Source organism: Lupinus angustifolius, chromosome LG12 (assembly GCF_001865875.1).
Source record: "Lupinus angustifolius cultivar Tanjil chromosome LG12, LupAngTanjil_v1.0, whole genome shotgun sequence".
Lineage (NCBI taxonomy): Eukaryota > Viridiplantae > Streptophyta > Magnoliopsida > Fabales > Fabaceae > Lupinus > Lupinus angustifolius.
The window spans coordinates 6,547,613-6,564,049 of NC_032020.1; the positions used below are offsets into that span (position 1 = coordinate 6,547,613).

Below are 16,437 nucleotides of genomic sequence, written 5' to 3' on the forward strand. Positions count from 1 at the left end.
CCCCAAAGGTCAGAATGAATATAATCAAGAATACCCTTGGTACGGTGAGTTGTAGTGGAGAAACTAACCTTTTTTTGTTTCCCAAAAACACAATGTTTACAAAAATCCAATTTACCAATGCCATGTTTACCAAGATGACCTTGTTTGCTTAGAAGGTGCATACCTTTTTCACTCATATGGCCCAGGCGCATGTGCCATAATTTGGTAACGTCATTATCATGCATTGAAGAAGATACAGCTGTTGAACCTGTCACAACAGAACCTTGCAAGACATATAAACTACCAATCCGGTTAGCTTTCAATAATACCATAGCACCTTTCAATACCTTTAGAACTCCACCTTCAGCTGAATACCTACACCCGAGAGACTCTAGGGTGCCAAGAGAAATTAAGTTCCGCTTCAAATCTGGAATATAGCGGACATTAGCCAAGGTTCTGACAACACCGTCATGAGCCTTGATCTGAATAGTACCTATTCCTGCAACTTTGCATTGGGTATCATTGCCCATCAAAACAACACCACTGTCAACATGTTCAAAAGTGGTGAATAAGTCCTTATAAGGACACATATGAAAAGTACATCCAGAATCAAGAATCCATTCTGTTTTACTCCTATTATTATAAGAGACAACAGATAAAAGAATATCACCGTCAGAATTGGCTTCAATATTAGCAGCTTCAGAGGATTGTTGAAATTTTCCCTTATCTTGTTTTTCTTGTTTTTTCTTTAAGATAAAACAATCAGGAATGTCATGCCCCGGTTTCTTGCAATAGCGACAAGTTTTGTTGGATTTGCGACCTCTGGATTTGGATCTGAACTTTTTATAATTGGTACTCCCTTTTTCTTGAGTTCTACCTCGAACACTTAAGCCCTCACCCTTGTCCACAGAATTAACTTCAAGATCAAATTTTTCTTTGGACAATAAATTAGATTTAACATCTTCAAAGGATAAGGTATCATTATTTCCATACAACATGATTTCTTTGAAGTGCTTATAGGTAGAAGGTAAAGAGACAACCAACAAAACAGCTTTGTCTTCATCTTCAATATTAATATCAATATTTTGCATATCCATAATAATAGAATTAAACTCATCAAGATGAGTTTGAATAGGAGTACCTTCAACCATACGAATGGTGTATAACCGTTCTTTGAGACGAAGCTTGTTTGCGAGGCTCTTGGTCATGTATAAAGTTTCTAACTTCAGCCACAAAGCCGCAGCGGTTTCTTCATTGGCAACCTCACGAAGAACCTCCTTCGACAAACAAAGTTGAATTGTTGAAAGCGCCTTTTCATCCAACTCGTCCCATTGATCATCGGTCATGGAAACTGGTTTCTTTGACTTCCCATCTAAAGCTTTCTTTAATCCGCTCTGGATAAGAACGGCCCTCATTTGGACTCGCCAAATAGAAAAGCTAATTTTGCCATCAAACTTCTCAATGTCAAATTTTGCAGACATTTTGAAATTCTCAATTTAGTAAGAGCTCTGATTCCACTTGTTAAGGTTAGAGCACAATGCGGAAGCACAGGATTGAATCAATTGAGAACAAAAGAGAAGCAAGTAAAGGATAAAGAAAATAACACACAAGATTTAACGTGGAAAAACCCCTCAGTGTGAGAGGAAAAAAACCACGGGCGATCAAGAGCAAAATTCCACTATGTAAAAAAGAAGAGTACAAGAAATCCTCTTATAATGATGAGGACAAATGACAATATTTTTCTCACAAATACTCTCTCAAATGGAACAAGAATTCTCACCAAGAATGCACTCACAATATATGTGTAAATGAAAGAGATGTTGTGTGTTGTGAAGATGATTTTGAAGCTCTCTATATGTGTCCTTTTATAGGCAAGCAAAGTCTTGGTATCTTGGATTCCAAGCATTGGATGCTTGGAAACAAAGCCATAAAAGTGACATAAAATGCCCTTAAAGAGAGCCATAAAATTGTCATAAAATTCTTTTAAGGCATAGTAATGAGAGGCATCTAACACATGGTAACATATCTTGTACTATGTAACTGTAGCAAAAAGAATCCCATATCAGGTAACTATGGTTTTAGATGACAAAGAAATAGGAGACTTCCCAACCCCTCTCTCACTGAGTGCATATCTTAGTTACAAAACCTTTCCTTCCTCTTTTCCTCCACCAAAATCAATTCAAACAGATTTTAGTTTCTTGGGTGTAAATAGTGGTGGTCATAGTTTCATAGAGTTAGATAAAAAGTTAATATGTTAATTTAAGAGTTTTATGAAAATTAACCTGTAGAGTTTTAAACGTGGAGAATAAAATGAGTATTTGGAGTTTTGGAACTTTTGTCCTTGGATCTTTTGCAAATACAAAAAGCAATCACATGTGTAATTTCAACAATGATATTTCTCTTGTGGTATAGCTCTGAGTAATTCGAGAAGGATTTTGTTGTTTCAAATTGTGTCTCAAATCATGTTCAGTATCAATAAAAATATATCATGTCAATTAAAAAATTAAATATTCATTATTTTTCTGTTTTTGCTTGAATATTATTGATGTGAGACATGATTTAAGAGATCAAATTGTTGTCCCTAAGAAATATCAACAAGAACTTGGAAGTAAAAAAAACATTTTTAAGCCTTTATGGAGTTATAGTGCTAAGTCTGTTGACTTCTATTCTCATCCCTCTTGAGCACTCATTAACCTTAGTGCTAAGCTTGATTTTGAACTATTATGACTTGAATTTTAGAAATTATAATCAACCAACTTGCCCACTATTTTCAATAAAAACTACATGGTATTTTTTTTATTGCACACATGGATATGTCTTTTATGAGACTAAAAAAATAAACTTCCCAGATTAGTTTCTTCAATAATAAGGTCAAAAATCAAAACTTTAATTGTTCAAAGTCTGATACAAGCAATTAGCTAAGGTGTGGTGTGACGCGAGATGCAAGGTACTAGTACTTTTGATGCACATAACTCACTCAGAGGCCAAGAGTTTCTGATATAAACTATACATACAAAAAACAAAACCTTCCATCTTTCTCGTATCTATATCTTGTCTATTTCTCATTGAATAATGTTAGTAACAGAACACACCAGTGTCATGTATATATTTAAGCTTAACAGGAAAGAAAAATCACATCCTAATTACCTAGATGAAATAGTGTGTAGTTATGTGCATTTGTAGAACAAAATAATTGGCCAAGTAGCATTCAGTATTCTATTGTATATCATGGAATTTAGGTAATTGAATCTCTTGATTTCTTTGAAGGTTTAAGTTAACCTATACACCAAGCAGTCCAACGTGTCTAGGAGTCGAGAATATTCGGAGAGTAAAGCTACAATAGAAAGGACTGAGCACATGAGGAGAGTTATTCACCATAAATTTGATACACATCAAAACTTTACAGGATGTTTGATACAAGCTTAACCTCAGAAACATCAATTGAGAAGCAAAATAAATTAGACAATATCAAAAAACATGAATTCGTGATATATTATGTCTGAAATCCTCAATTTGCTATGATAGTTCTTAATCAATGAAAAAATGCAACCCTGGACAGACAACTATCTATGTTTGGCATCCGCCTTTGATGGAGGAGGAACTGTTCCGAAAACGAAATCCCACAGTGGTGAAGTGATCCCAAAGCCATAATTCCAAAGCCGGTAGTGATGATTCAAGTGGTACTTCTGAAAAATAACCAAGGAAAGATTATTTGCAACATAACAAGAATATAACAATGTCATGTTTCGGAAATCGGACACGAACATAATGTTCTTGCAGGCACTGTTTGTCTATCCCAAAATGGCATCTTATTCCCAAGGAAAATGAGGGCATCCAAATCTCTATAAAAGAATTGAGACACATGTTTGGGAACAATGTTTAAAAGACTCATAAGTAAACTGAAAAAATAATGTCTCAACATTCACTCCATATGAATTTGATGTCCTTTAATCAAATAAAAAGTTCATAAATACCAAAAGGCTAACATATTTGATGGACTAATACATCGGGTTTGGTAAACTATACAACTACAAACTTCCTTTCTAGACGAGATGGTTTTGTGAAGCGAAGCAAAACATTGGAGTAAGAATTTTGGTTTAATTTTATTTCCATCCACTGTTAAAGGCGAAGAAGTGTGTTTACCTTAAGGCTTTTGGGCATATCAGTCTTTGGCTGACCATGGTGCAAGTAGTAGTGGGTGCAATCATACATCACATAGCCCAATAAAATACCTCCAAAAATTGCAGGAGCAGTTAAAGGGACGCATATAAGCTTCACTAAGTTCCAGATCTGGATAAGGCAGACAAAAATACTAATTAATTTCGGAAACATCTTATCATAAATTATACTATTTGAAAACCATTGCTAGTTTGGTAAATCGGTAATAAAGGCATGAAAATGCGTAACCTGGTATAATGTGCTAGAATATACATACCGGAGTAGCTATGATCGCGGCTGCTGCTGGAGGGAAAACAAGTCTCAAGCCATCCATGGGGTGCTTATGGTGGCATCCATGAAGAAGATAATGGAATGTATTCCCCCTAATAAAATATTACAGTGATAAGATAAATAAATGAAAAAAATTTCCAGTGTCATTTTAATCAATAAGTAGTTAATCTAAGTAGATATGATGAAAGATAACAGAGATCTAACCAGTAGCTCGTTGTTTTAACATGGAAAAGGAAACGATGCAACATGTATTCCGCAAATGTCCAAACGAAAATGCCAATAACCACGAACAGAGCGACATGAGGACCAGCGAGGCCCATTCGTACAGAGTTAGAAATAAACCAACTTGCAACTGGCACCCAAACGATCGGAATCACCCACCACACAGTGCGTGTGAAGAACTGTTCCAAGTAGAAACAAATCAAGAACGCAGCTGAGAGAAAGTTTTCAATTTATAATAAAAAATTTCAGAAACCTTTACAATAGGAAAATGATGGTTTTTAAAGAAACATTTGTCTTTACAACACCAAAACTGCACATCTTTCGCCACTCATTACATCTTCAGTTTCAAATCTTAAAAGAAAAATGCTTACGGTGTTCAATTTCCAATATTCAAGCATCATTATTGTTCTTAGAAATATTTCCCTGAGAATTTTATGAAGTGATTGGCTGGTAAAGTATGTGCAGCTACTTTCAAAGTCACTTTTTTCTTTGATCACGCATGTAAAAGTATAGGGTTTACGCTGCATACATGTACATCCCCCCACTAAGTGGAAGTTTCGTGCACTGGGCTGCTCTTTTTTTACTATGTAAAATATGCATTCCCTTTTCCGGTAATCAATTCATTCATGCTAAATAGTATAATTTATGTGTATCAGTGTATGTGATAAACTAAGACTTGAAGTTACTTTTATCTAACAATATTTACCTCCAAGTAATTACTTCCAAAAAAACGAGGGCCTTCCTTGCTTACAATAGGCTGGTGAACCCATTCATCATAATCTTCTCCAAGATGCCCAACCTATAAAAATATCAGATAACAAGCATATAGATGAAATATTCTAAGCTAATCTGGGAATAATACTCTGAAGGGTTAGCATTTGATATAAAACTTAGGATATAATATTTTAAACTTATTCAAACCAAGTGAATAATCTTAGACTGCATGCACAGAAATGAAACATATACAACAGCTAATCCTTTTACTACTAGGTAAAGTTGGCTACATTGATATTCTATTGTACATAACGTCAACAGTCTAATCGTTGACATCGAAATCCTTCTTAATGTTCCCCCTGTAGTTTTTCTTCGCCCCTCTCTACCTCTAGTGATTCAGCTACCTCCATACATAAGTTGAGATTCTACGATGACTATCTAAATTACCTAGGGTGAGATTTTACCATATTTTCTATAAGTATTACCCTAAGTTTATCTCTAATGCATTTAATCCTAATCATGTTCCTAAATGAAACATGTTACAACCAGAATATAATGCAAGACAAGGCATGGCAAACTAACCTTCGGACTTTTAGTGATTTTGACGACTTTTGACAAATCTAAAATGTAATTGACCAATCTTAAACTCAATTGAACAAATCTGTATTCGTCCTATTTTCAATCTGTTCTGAGATTGGTCAATTATTTTGTAAGATTGGTGTTGGCCAATCGAGTTGAAGATTGGTCAATCCTATTTGAGAGTAGTCAAAAGTCAACAAATTCCAAAGATAAAAAAATGAAATCTTTTTTAACCTCTTTGAAACTGATTAATCACAAGATCTTGAGGCAATGTGCCTTTACCTGAGAAACAAGTGGCTTATTCAAATCAACAACATATTTCTCTGAAACCATCTTTCCACTGAAGATTAAAACATGAAACAAACAAAAAGTGTCAAAAGTAAGTTCAATAAATAACTAGCATTAGAATTTCTTCTAATCAGATATGTAAAATGCAATGAAAATAATCATAGTAGAAAAACACGAAACAAACCTGGAGAATGAAAAACTAAGAAGAGGGGTTCAACCAACCAAAAACGAAGAAGGTGGGTCCCCTTCTTCAGAGTTTGAATGAATATTTAGAGAGAAAGTGTTGGGGTAACAATGAAGCCAAATCTGAATCTCCATTTTAGTGCATTTGAGTTTTTAATTTTAACCATTAACAGATAGTAACTTAGAATAGAAAAAGTCAAAAAAAGACATTAACCTGTTTTCCACTTTTAGTTATGAGCTGTCAACTTTGTTTCCTATGATTAGTGCGCCAACAGATTCGTCAAAGGTTAATATTTAAGAAGCTCTTTCTGTTCTTCAGAAACATGACATCATGTGTATATAGAGATATTAGTTTCATGTAGATATTTGTTGGTTGCTAAGAGCATCTCCAATAACAAACACTTATCATTTTTATTTTTATTTGGGTTCACATTATTTTATAATTTATTATAACTTCCAATAAAATAAGAATAACATTTATCTTTTTCTCTTACAATGGTAAACATCATTCTTATTCTTGTTTGGGTCCCACATCATTTACTTTTTTTCCACAGCATATGCCTCTCTCCTCACTTTCCTTTGGAACAACCAAAAGTTGTTCTTATTTAAGAACAAAAGTCAGGAAATAAAAACAACACAGTGGAGAACAAAGTAAGAATGTTATTATTCCATTAAGAACAACCATTGTGGTTGCTCTAAGTATTTTATTATAAAAGTAAGGAATAGTCTTTAACTAAAACAAGGCGAGGGATAATTACCGAAAATATGTGAGAGGGGTCAGTTTCATCCTGAAAGAGATTAATTTATTATCCAAAATGTGATAAATACTCTTAATTATACCAAAAAATATGGAGCAATACACTTTATGGGAAGAAATGTACTCATGTTTTATACACACTAATTACCAATATTAAGCTAATAATGAGTATTCAACAAGCTTTCACATCTAAATTATATATTTGTATATTTTGCGGTGATCAATATATAAATACTATATATATATATATATATATATATATGGGAAAAGACCCATTTATTCTAAGAGTAATATATATATATATAATTTTTATTAGAAAAACTTAAGAATATATAGATACAATGGAGACAGATATTATGGTATTGATCATCATTTATTAACTATTATTATGAGTAACCTTTGTATGTATTTTTCAAAGTACCCAAAAGTAATTTTCTTCCACCTGGCTAGCCATGCTTAGGAATGAATATGAGTATCTGGATGCATGCATGGGTACCCGCAAAAAATACATGTAACGAGTTTGGTCTGGATCCATATTTTTGTACTAATGGATAATGAGACTCGAGATTTTAAGATCCATTGTTGGATGAGTCTGGGTCCAGGCAATGAGGTACCCACACCAATGAGTATTCGACCCGTTATTCCTTCATATATATATATATATATATAGAGGAGGGGATCCTCTTACTCCAAGAGTAAGTTTAAACAACTTACTTCACATCGTAATCACAAATTCTATGGAAATCGAATAATTTGAATTAGTGAGTAGATCTATGTCATCATATTTCCCTAGAATTGATGGTTAAGATGTGAAATATGTGGATCCATCTGTATATATATATTGCTAATTCATAATGTTATATTGTTAATTCGTAAATATAATTGATATGTTGCTAAAAAGTGATGTTAGATTGTTAAGCAGTGATGTGATGTTATGTTGTTAATTGACATGTGTAATATAATATTACGTTGATTGAACAATTCTTATTAAATCAATTTTACGTTATAATGTTGAAATAGTCAATTTAAAATGTGTTTAACACTTTAAATTATTTTTTATAATTTTTTCTCTTGATTGCCTAAATAACATATAAGATTATAGTAAATAAATACACAATTACATAAATTACCGAAAATTATTTTAAATATTTTTAATTTGTGGTACCCGCGAATCCGCTAGGTACCCAAAGGCCCATAAGTAGCAGACCCAACGAGTATCAGTATGAATCTGAGGTGGGTCTAGGTCCAAAAAATGAAGTAATAGGATAGGTCCAAATAATGCACCACCCTAAATCAATCAGACTCATTATCATCCCTAGTCATACTTACAATTTATTTTGTTAGATCTAAGAAAAAAGTTAGAATACAATTAACTAGGTATTTTGTTAAAAAACTATTAGGTGCAAAACAAATAGTGAGAAAATTATAAATGATTTGAGATCCAAGTAGGATATTGTACTCTTAATTCATTATTCCACATCCTTAAAAATCATTTACAAATATAAATGTAAATTTATAAAAGGCTAAATACGGATAAAATACTTAAGAAATCGAAAATAGTTCTATAATTGTTAGTGTTTTTCAAACTTTTAATTCAGTAAATTTATTATTATATATTAATATTATTATAACTAACAGTTATATGAATACAGATTAAAATTATAAAAATAATTATTATTGATAGATTTAACGTTACATAGATAATATAATATCCATATCATCTAAATTTAAAATATAAATACTTAGTAAGGATAAAAAATGACAACACAAAGTTATGCCTTTTAACTAATAATCTTATTTATAATACTATTGTTTTGAACAGTGTTGTGATAACCGGACTGGACGGTCCATCGGTTTGACTACTGACCAGACTTGAAAACGATTTTGGTTTGTAGTCTTAATTGAGTAAGGGGTTGGATTGCTTTGAACCATAGAAATTCCGGTCCAACCATGTTAAACCTGGTTGAACCGCAATAACCCGAGAAGTAAACCGGACGGTTCACTTAAAATTTAAAAAATAGAACACTACTATACTGTTTTGTTTTACTCCGGTACAAAAAAAAGATGGAAAAAATGTTATTTCAATATAATTATATAAAAATTTATATTTATATACAACTATATATTTATTAATAAAAATGATAAATTCTATATGAAATCATCTGATTCGACCGGACGGTTTAACCGATTAAACTTAATATGTGACATCTTCCGGTTTGATGTCCAAGTCAGATTTCAGAAGGCTTTGATAGATGATGTTGTATATATTAACTCATATTTTTTTCGGTTCAATAAATTTTTGTTTTAAAATAATTATGATATAAATAAAATTTATATATAGATATATAGTAAAATTTATATGAGTGATAACGATTGAATTAATCTTAAAAAGATTATGAGATATAAGTTGAAAATATAAATTATTAATAAGAATAAAATAGAGATAAATTAATTTACGCTGTCTAAATTTTAGACATAGAATATAGATCTATAAAAATTGACAGTTATAATGTCTAATAATAATCAGCAATTATAAAAGTTTGTTAATAATCAATAATAATGATATTGTCAATTGGCAAAATGGAAAAAGCAAGATAGTGTTATAAGGAAGAAGATTTTTGATTGAGTTGTCTAGACTCTAGATATAGTTTTTTTGCATCATGGTATTGTTGGCCGACTTTAGATAGCTAGGCTTTGTTTGGGACTGTGGTTTTGGAGGGGAATGGAAGGAAATAGATGACTTTGGAAAGGCTTGTCCTTGTTTGGAGTTGGATCAAAGAGAGATGAAGTTTTTGGAGGGTTTCTCAATCCCTCCAAAACCCTTCGTATGTCTATTTTTAAAGTTCCCACAATTTAGAGATTTTTAGACATAAAATGTCAAAATAACTAAATATGTTTAGTAATAATATATAATTATATATTATTGTCCATTTCTCATTTTTTATGGAAAATAAAAAAATATTCTTACATTATCGTTAGTTTACTCTCTCTTATAAATTTTATACTCCATTCATTTTCTCTTCCCTTCCTTCTCATTCCAAACCATTTGATCCCTCTCATTCTCTTTCTCTCCTAACTCCCAAACAAAGCCTAAGTATTTAGAGGCGGAGAAATTATTGGAGTCAATTTTCTTTACATAAATAATTTTTCATATATGATAGAGATTAGACAATTAACCTCATACTTAAGAGAATCAATCATCTATCAATTGTGTTTGGCAGTAAATTGAGATAAATGGAAGTGTTGAAAAACTTAAAATAAGAAAGAAAAAAAATTAATTTTAAAATTAAAAAGGTTTAGATAAGGAAGATTTGAATTACCCATTAAACTAATATTAGAATATTATATATTTATTTGTAACATTTAATAGTATAATTACCTTTACCAACTTTTATTAATAAATATGAATTAGATAAAAGTGATTGTTAGATCGGATTCAAAAAGTTGGACGTATCCTTTTGATCATCAATGAAGGAAACATATCCTTTTGGTCCCTTCTTAAGGATGACTATAAGTTGATCATCAATAAAGGAAACATATCCTTTTGATTTGTGGAAGGAAGTGAGTCTTATTGGTGCTTTGGTTAACTATGTGTATTAACGATGTTGAACTTCACGTCAAATACGTCTTTGTGAACAACACCTGAAAATTTGATAACATGGTAACCAAGATTCCCTACGAAGTGAAGAACATAATCATCAGGTAACAATTCCACTTTCACTCTCACAGGCATGCTCAATACGTGTGGGGGAACGTTTGCATGTGGAAAATACTACAAAAGATGAATATTTGCGGCTTACAAAATATCATAATCTTGCACCTCAACAAGATCAATGACTTTGGATTTGGAAACTTAAGGGTGAATTAGTTTGCATATTTTGTGTCAAAAATATAAATAATTTTTCCATGAAATGAAAGAGTAACACTCATTCAACAATCAAAGAATGTATTCACTATTGTTATATAATTTTACAATGTATCAAATTGGAATCCGAACAAATGGTCAGAGTTCCAATCACATGGATGAGCTTTCAGTGTTTTTCTAGACAAATAATTACTTTAAAAATGAGCCAGAAAACACAAACATGAGACTTCATTCACCAAAGAACACCCAACATTTGATCAGATGCACTTTCTGTGATCTCCCTTGTGTTACAATTAGTAACATGATTCACTCATTTATCTCTCACATCAGATACCAAATCGACTGTGTTGTATACGACATACTAGATTCATCATAAAAAGAGTCTTGCCTAAATATATCGCGAGCTGCATCCCGATACCGAGTATCAAGTAACTATGGATCTTGCCATCCTTAGCATGAAACAGTATGTCACTGTAAGTATCATAGCTGGGAAACGACCCACTACAAGCCCAACAAGTACAATTGCAAACAAAACAATGCACCCTGAATTCCCAACTCTCTCCATTCTCTTTTCTTCACCAATCACATCTCCTTCCTCCACCCTTTCCATTAAAGAATCTTGTGAACAATTGATTCCATGATCATCAACTTCTTCCTCTCTAACACACTCTTGTTCAATTACCTCAACTTTTCCAACACCTTCTATCTCAAAGTTCATTGATTTATCTTCTTTACCAATACTATAACATTCACTAATTATCTCATCATTCCTCTCTTTAACTTTCTTCTCCTTTTTATCTTTCTTAGACCCCCTCAACTTTTTAGGCACAAGTTTCTTCACCATCTTGGATTTTAGCTTAACACTACGGCTATCCTTAGTTTTATTCCATTGGGAAAATATTTCACATGAATCCACAACAACAACCTTCACATTTGAATCTTCCTCTTCCATTTTCTTCTCTCTAATTTCCAATTCTCTAAAACATGTCTCTTCACGACAAACACCAACAACCACATTTTTGTTTTCCACAACCTCAATTTCCTCAAAGGACAAAGAACTAGAACTACATTCACCTCCAACATTTAATGATTCAGAACCTTCACAATTTTCATCAATCTTCAACATAAGCTTCTGGAACCAAACATAATTAGAAACCTTTTTTGTCAAACATGTAACTATTCCCAAATTAGCATCAGAACATGGCATAAGAAACGAAACGACACGTTTCCCTGCGTTTTCTATAAACACAAGCAACACCGCTAAAACGCTGATCCCAATGGTGATTTCCTTCACACTCGTCATCAAAACGACAACAACCACAAACACGAACAAAACAACACCAAAAACCGTTTTTGAACCCGACCCAGATTCGCATTCGTCAACCCATTTAACCTCTTGACTCGAACCCGCAAACCCATCATCTTCATCAACGACGTCGTTTTTAACCACCAAAGGCATCAAACTCGGAGCCTCTGTAGAAACCACTGGGAAATCTCTAAAACACGACGTCTCCGGCGGAGGAGGGGCAGGAGGTGCCGGAGACAACATCGGCGGCTGCGTTACCAGTATCGGATGAGAGATATCGAAGTGAACCGGTTTTTTGGTTTTGTATTTTCTGAACCGGGTTCGGTTTTTAACGAAGAGATCGACAAGAGAGGTGGGAAAACCGGGTTCAAGAACAAAAGATGAACCGTGTTTTGGTGGTTGAAGATCAGCGACGATTTGGGACAATGGGGTTACCTTGTGTTTTTTCCATGGTAACGGCATGGTTAAGGTTTCACTAAAAAAAATTCCGTTTGAAGAAAAAAGAAAAGGAAAGGAAAGGAAAGGAAAAAAAAGATGGAAAAAAGGGAAGATGCAAATGAATGAAAAGTGGGTTAGGAATGAATGATTGGTTTATAGAATGAAGTGAGGAAAGAGAGAGGAAAGAGGTTAAAGTTGGTTTGAATTGAATGAGAATTGTGACCTTTTTGTTAATGAGATTAAAAAAACAGAAAAGGGAAACAAGAAACAGAAAATGGTCATGATAGATTGGCATGTAGGGAAGGGAGGGATGAATGGAGATTTGTTCCTTCAACTGATTTTCTAACAAATTTTTTATATATTACAATGTTTTTGTTAAAAGGTTTTCACATCCACTAGGAAAATAGGCAAAGATTTAGGAATATTGAAGCATGGTGAGTGACTTATAATATTTTTTTTCAAAAGAAGAAGAAATATATTGAAAATTAGGGATGAGCAAGACTCGACTCGACCCATAGATCCATCTTAACCCGATGATTTAATGATAGGTCTGATTTGTCTAACTAAATAAAAAAGGACAAACCCGATTAAAAGGGATGGAGCCGTTGTCAAAAAAGGACGGGTTCAGGTCTATGTCTGGATCACTCGGCCCATTCCTTATAGTTATATATCAATAATAGTTGAATAAGTATCTATCAATATTCATTATATCCAGCCCACATAACTCAAATACATACAAGCTCATACAACATATTCACATCAATTATCATATGATCCTTATTCCTTACCATTTTTTCATTGTTTAATTCTCTTACATAGAGAAGGATTGTTGCGATGAGAGTAAATGACACTACGACACTTAAGAATTAGTTATTTTTTGTTTGTCATTGTTTGTTTTTCCTCTTTCAAGTTGTTTATGCTTATGATATTGCCTCTAATTCCCAATGCCCAATAGCCTTCAACATGTCTTCTCCATCTTTTTTCGATTATTTTCAAGCCAACATCCAATCCATAATAGACTCTTGTCTTTTTCCTTTGTAGGTAACTGTACATATTCTAAACTTTTACTTTCACAAAATTTAAAACATAAGTTTCAAAATAATCGGTGTCCTTTATTTATAATTGATGTGACAAACCAACCATCTTGGTTTACTAGGTGCCTAGGTGGTTAATCATTATTTTATGTAGTAAAATTTTATTTAAAGAAAATTAATCATTAATTTATAATAGTTATTGCACTATGTCAGTACCTTGTGTCAACAGGAAAATTATAGTGACACTTACATTTTTGAATGATGCAATTTACGGTTTGAAGTTTATATACTGATGTATGTGAGATGCAGGTTTTAGTTAAGTTTATATACAGATTGTGATAATTTTGATTGTGCATGCTTATAGATTTGAGAAAAAAATCTACGTTTGTCATTTTGTCATTTTCCAACCCGGACTTGTTCCTATCTTGACTCGTCTTATCTTGGACTTGTCCCTCATGCGTCCCATCCTAATTAGGGATTAGTTCAAGTTTAAAAGTTGACCAAATTAATATTTAGGAATGGATGCGAGACATGCTTAATTCGTCTCACATTCACTCCTATTAAAATTGATGTTTTTAGGTATGGAGAAGTATTAGACTTATGTTATCAACGTAGGCTTTTTTGCTTTTGTATTTTTAAATAATGTTATTAGAACATTTGATAACATTTGCTTTTGTATTTTTCAATTTATAGTTTTTTTTAATTAAAAACTATAAATTGAAAATATGGAAAAGAAAAAGAAACCACTTAAAGAACTAGCCCAAAAAATATTAAAGTGAGAGAGTCTCACCTCATAAGATTATTTAGTATCACATTTTGAATTTATTACTTTATGCAATATGAGATCTATACATGGGATTTAATATTTATATATTCGTAATGTAAGTATTGTTTTATGTTGTCAGCAAATTATCTATTATTCATATGTTAACTATTATTGACTCTAAAAATAATATAAATCAATGATAGATGATATATAAACAATGTAAATACATAGATCTTAAACTCTAAATTGTGATGCCCACCCCTAACATTGGATGTAGTCACCTATTAGTATTTAGTATTCATTAATAATATACATTAATTCAACCTTTAATTAAATCTTTTCAAAATTCAACTTTCAACAAAATGTATCAATTGTTAGAACTTAATTATTTAAAAATAATTCATTCTTAAGTAATAATTCATTAAGTGAGAGTCTCTTAGCTATTTAACTGTGAAGAGCACATCTGATGTCCCACAAAAGTGTATTACTCTATATGTTATTATATGTGATTAATTGAAAAATGTATCGAAGTTAAAAAATTAATAATTAATTATTTTTCTGACCAATTATAAATAATGACATATAGAGAAATACACTTCTTAGGATGGAAGATGTCCACCCTCAACCATCCATTTTTTTCTCCTAAAAAAACATCCCACCTGAATTTATGAACTATGCCAAAAAAAAGTTGATTATTCTAGGACTAATTCATTTAAACATGTTATTTATTTTGTTGGGATATAATGTATGCCCAAGAATCAATTTGTCATGTTTATAATAAAAAAATTATATGAATTATTATCTTAATATCATATTCATTGTTTGTCAAAATAATTAATATAAAAGGTCCTTGATTAAAATAAGAGACTTATTATTATAATAGAGATTATAATAATGAGAAATAAATCTTTTATAATTTTAATCTAAATTGTTATTGATCATATGATTATTGGGCTTAGGACACTATTAATCCAAATAGATCAATATATGTGTAATGATCTTTATTAGATAAAGATTAATAAATCTCATTTATTAAATTACACATATAAATGGTGCATATAGATATATGACCATTGAATGACTCAAAGGAGAATTTCTAATGGTTAATATATTACCTTTGAATTGTTAATAGGATATTCTTATGAAGAAATATATATTTTCCTTAAACTTGAGATTACCATAGTAATTAACAAGTTATTTATTATATTTTGATATCTGACACCTAATGCCTTATGATATTAGTTGAATGATTATTGGGTATAATTAAATCCTTGTAGAATTAGTGATTAATCAAGAAAGAATCCATCAACTCATGGTACTGAATTTGAGCTCTATAGAAATAAAAACATTGACCAAGAGGAATTGAATGAATGAAGAAATGAGTTTCTTAAGTCATTCACTACGAGTTAACTTATTAGAATTTGACAATTATATCATATTCTAGAGTTAACATAGAGTTGTAAAAATGAAAGAAAATTTTATATTAATCTTCTAATGGGTCTAAAGTAAAAGATATTACTTCATTTCTATCCGGTCGTTAAGGAGTGTTGCTAGATGTCAACCTTGATTAGTAAATTAATGAGTTGATTTACTACCGTTTAGTAATGAACCTACATGGTCACACACTAACGAGTATTCTGATTTTTGTTGACGAGAAAATATCTAAATTAAATAGTTTAATTTTGTATATTTACTTTTAAGTGAAATATTGTTTTATTTTTTGCTTGCACCAAAAATAAAAATAATATTATTCAGTTGTCTTTAATATAATTAAGTGAAACTTAATTGTAATATTCCAAAGGTTTAAAACTGATAGTCAGTTTTGAAAACCGAAAACAAAAATTTAAGCTAAATTAA

General features: G+C 31.6%; 2 protein-coding genes across 5 annotated transcripts; both read right to left on the minus strand.

Moving 5' to 3' along the window:
* LOC109361539 (dihydroceramide fatty acyl 2-hydroxylase FAH1-like) lies at positions 3,327-6,742 on the minus strand. Of its 3 annotated transcripts, none has more exons than XM_019607024.1 (7): positions 6,629-6,742; positions 6,226-6,283; positions 5,357-5,449; positions 4,633-4,829; positions 4,415-4,520; positions 4,123-4,269; positions 3,327-3,665 (listed from the first exon to the last, which is right to left on the minus strand). In XM_019607024.1, exons 2-7 carry the CDS (start codon positions 6,274-6,276, stop codon positions 3,543-3,545), a joined length of 717 nt encoding a protein of 238 aa, XP_019462569.1. In that variant the 5' UTR covers positions 6,277-6,283; positions 6,629-6,742; the 3' UTR covers positions 3,327-3,542. The 3 variants fall into 3 exon arrangements, with proteins under 3 accessions (XP_019462569.1, XP_019462568.1, XP_019462570.1); XM_019607023.1 differs by lacking the exon at positions 6,629-6,742 and adding an exon at positions 6,416-6,565; XM_019607025.1 differs by lacking the exons at positions 6,226-6,283; positions 6,629-6,742 and adding an exon at positions 5,947-5,965.
* Positions 11,233-13,097, minus strand: LOC109361606. 2 transcript variants are annotated; one of them, XM_019607113.1, is made up of 2 exons: positions 12,203-13,097; positions 11,233-12,154 (listed from the first exon to the last, which is right to left on the minus strand). In XM_019607113.1, the coding sequence occupies exons 1-2, from the start codon at positions 12,802-12,804 to the stop codon at positions 11,461-11,463; spliced, it is 1,296 nt and encodes a 431-aa protein (XP_019462658.1). In that variant the 5' UTR covers positions 12,805-13,097; the 3' UTR covers positions 11,233-11,460. The 2 variants fall into 2 exon arrangements, with proteins under 2 accessions (XP_019462658.1, XP_019462657.1); XM_019607112.1 differs by having other exon boundaries at positions 11,233-13,097.

Excerpts from the sequence above, each read along its gene's own strand:
- LOC109361539 (XM_019607024.1), bottom strand. The coding sequence starts at position 6,276 with ATGGTTTCAGAGAAATATGTTGTTGATTTGAATAAGCCACTTGTTTCT. Across the intron at positions 5,450-6,225 it reads ATAAGCCACTTGTTTCTCAG|GTTGGGCATCTTGGAGAAGA; the intron begins GTAAAGGCACAT and ends ATATTTTTATAG. Across the intron at positions 4,830-5,356 it reads TTGGAAGTAATTACTTGGAG|TTCTTCACACGCACTGTGTG; the intron begins GTAAATATTGTT and ends TACTTGGAACAG.
- LOC109361606 (XM_019607112.1), bottom strand. The coding sequence starts at position 12,804 with ATGCCGTTACCATGGAAAAAACACAAGGTAACCCCATTGTCCCAAATC.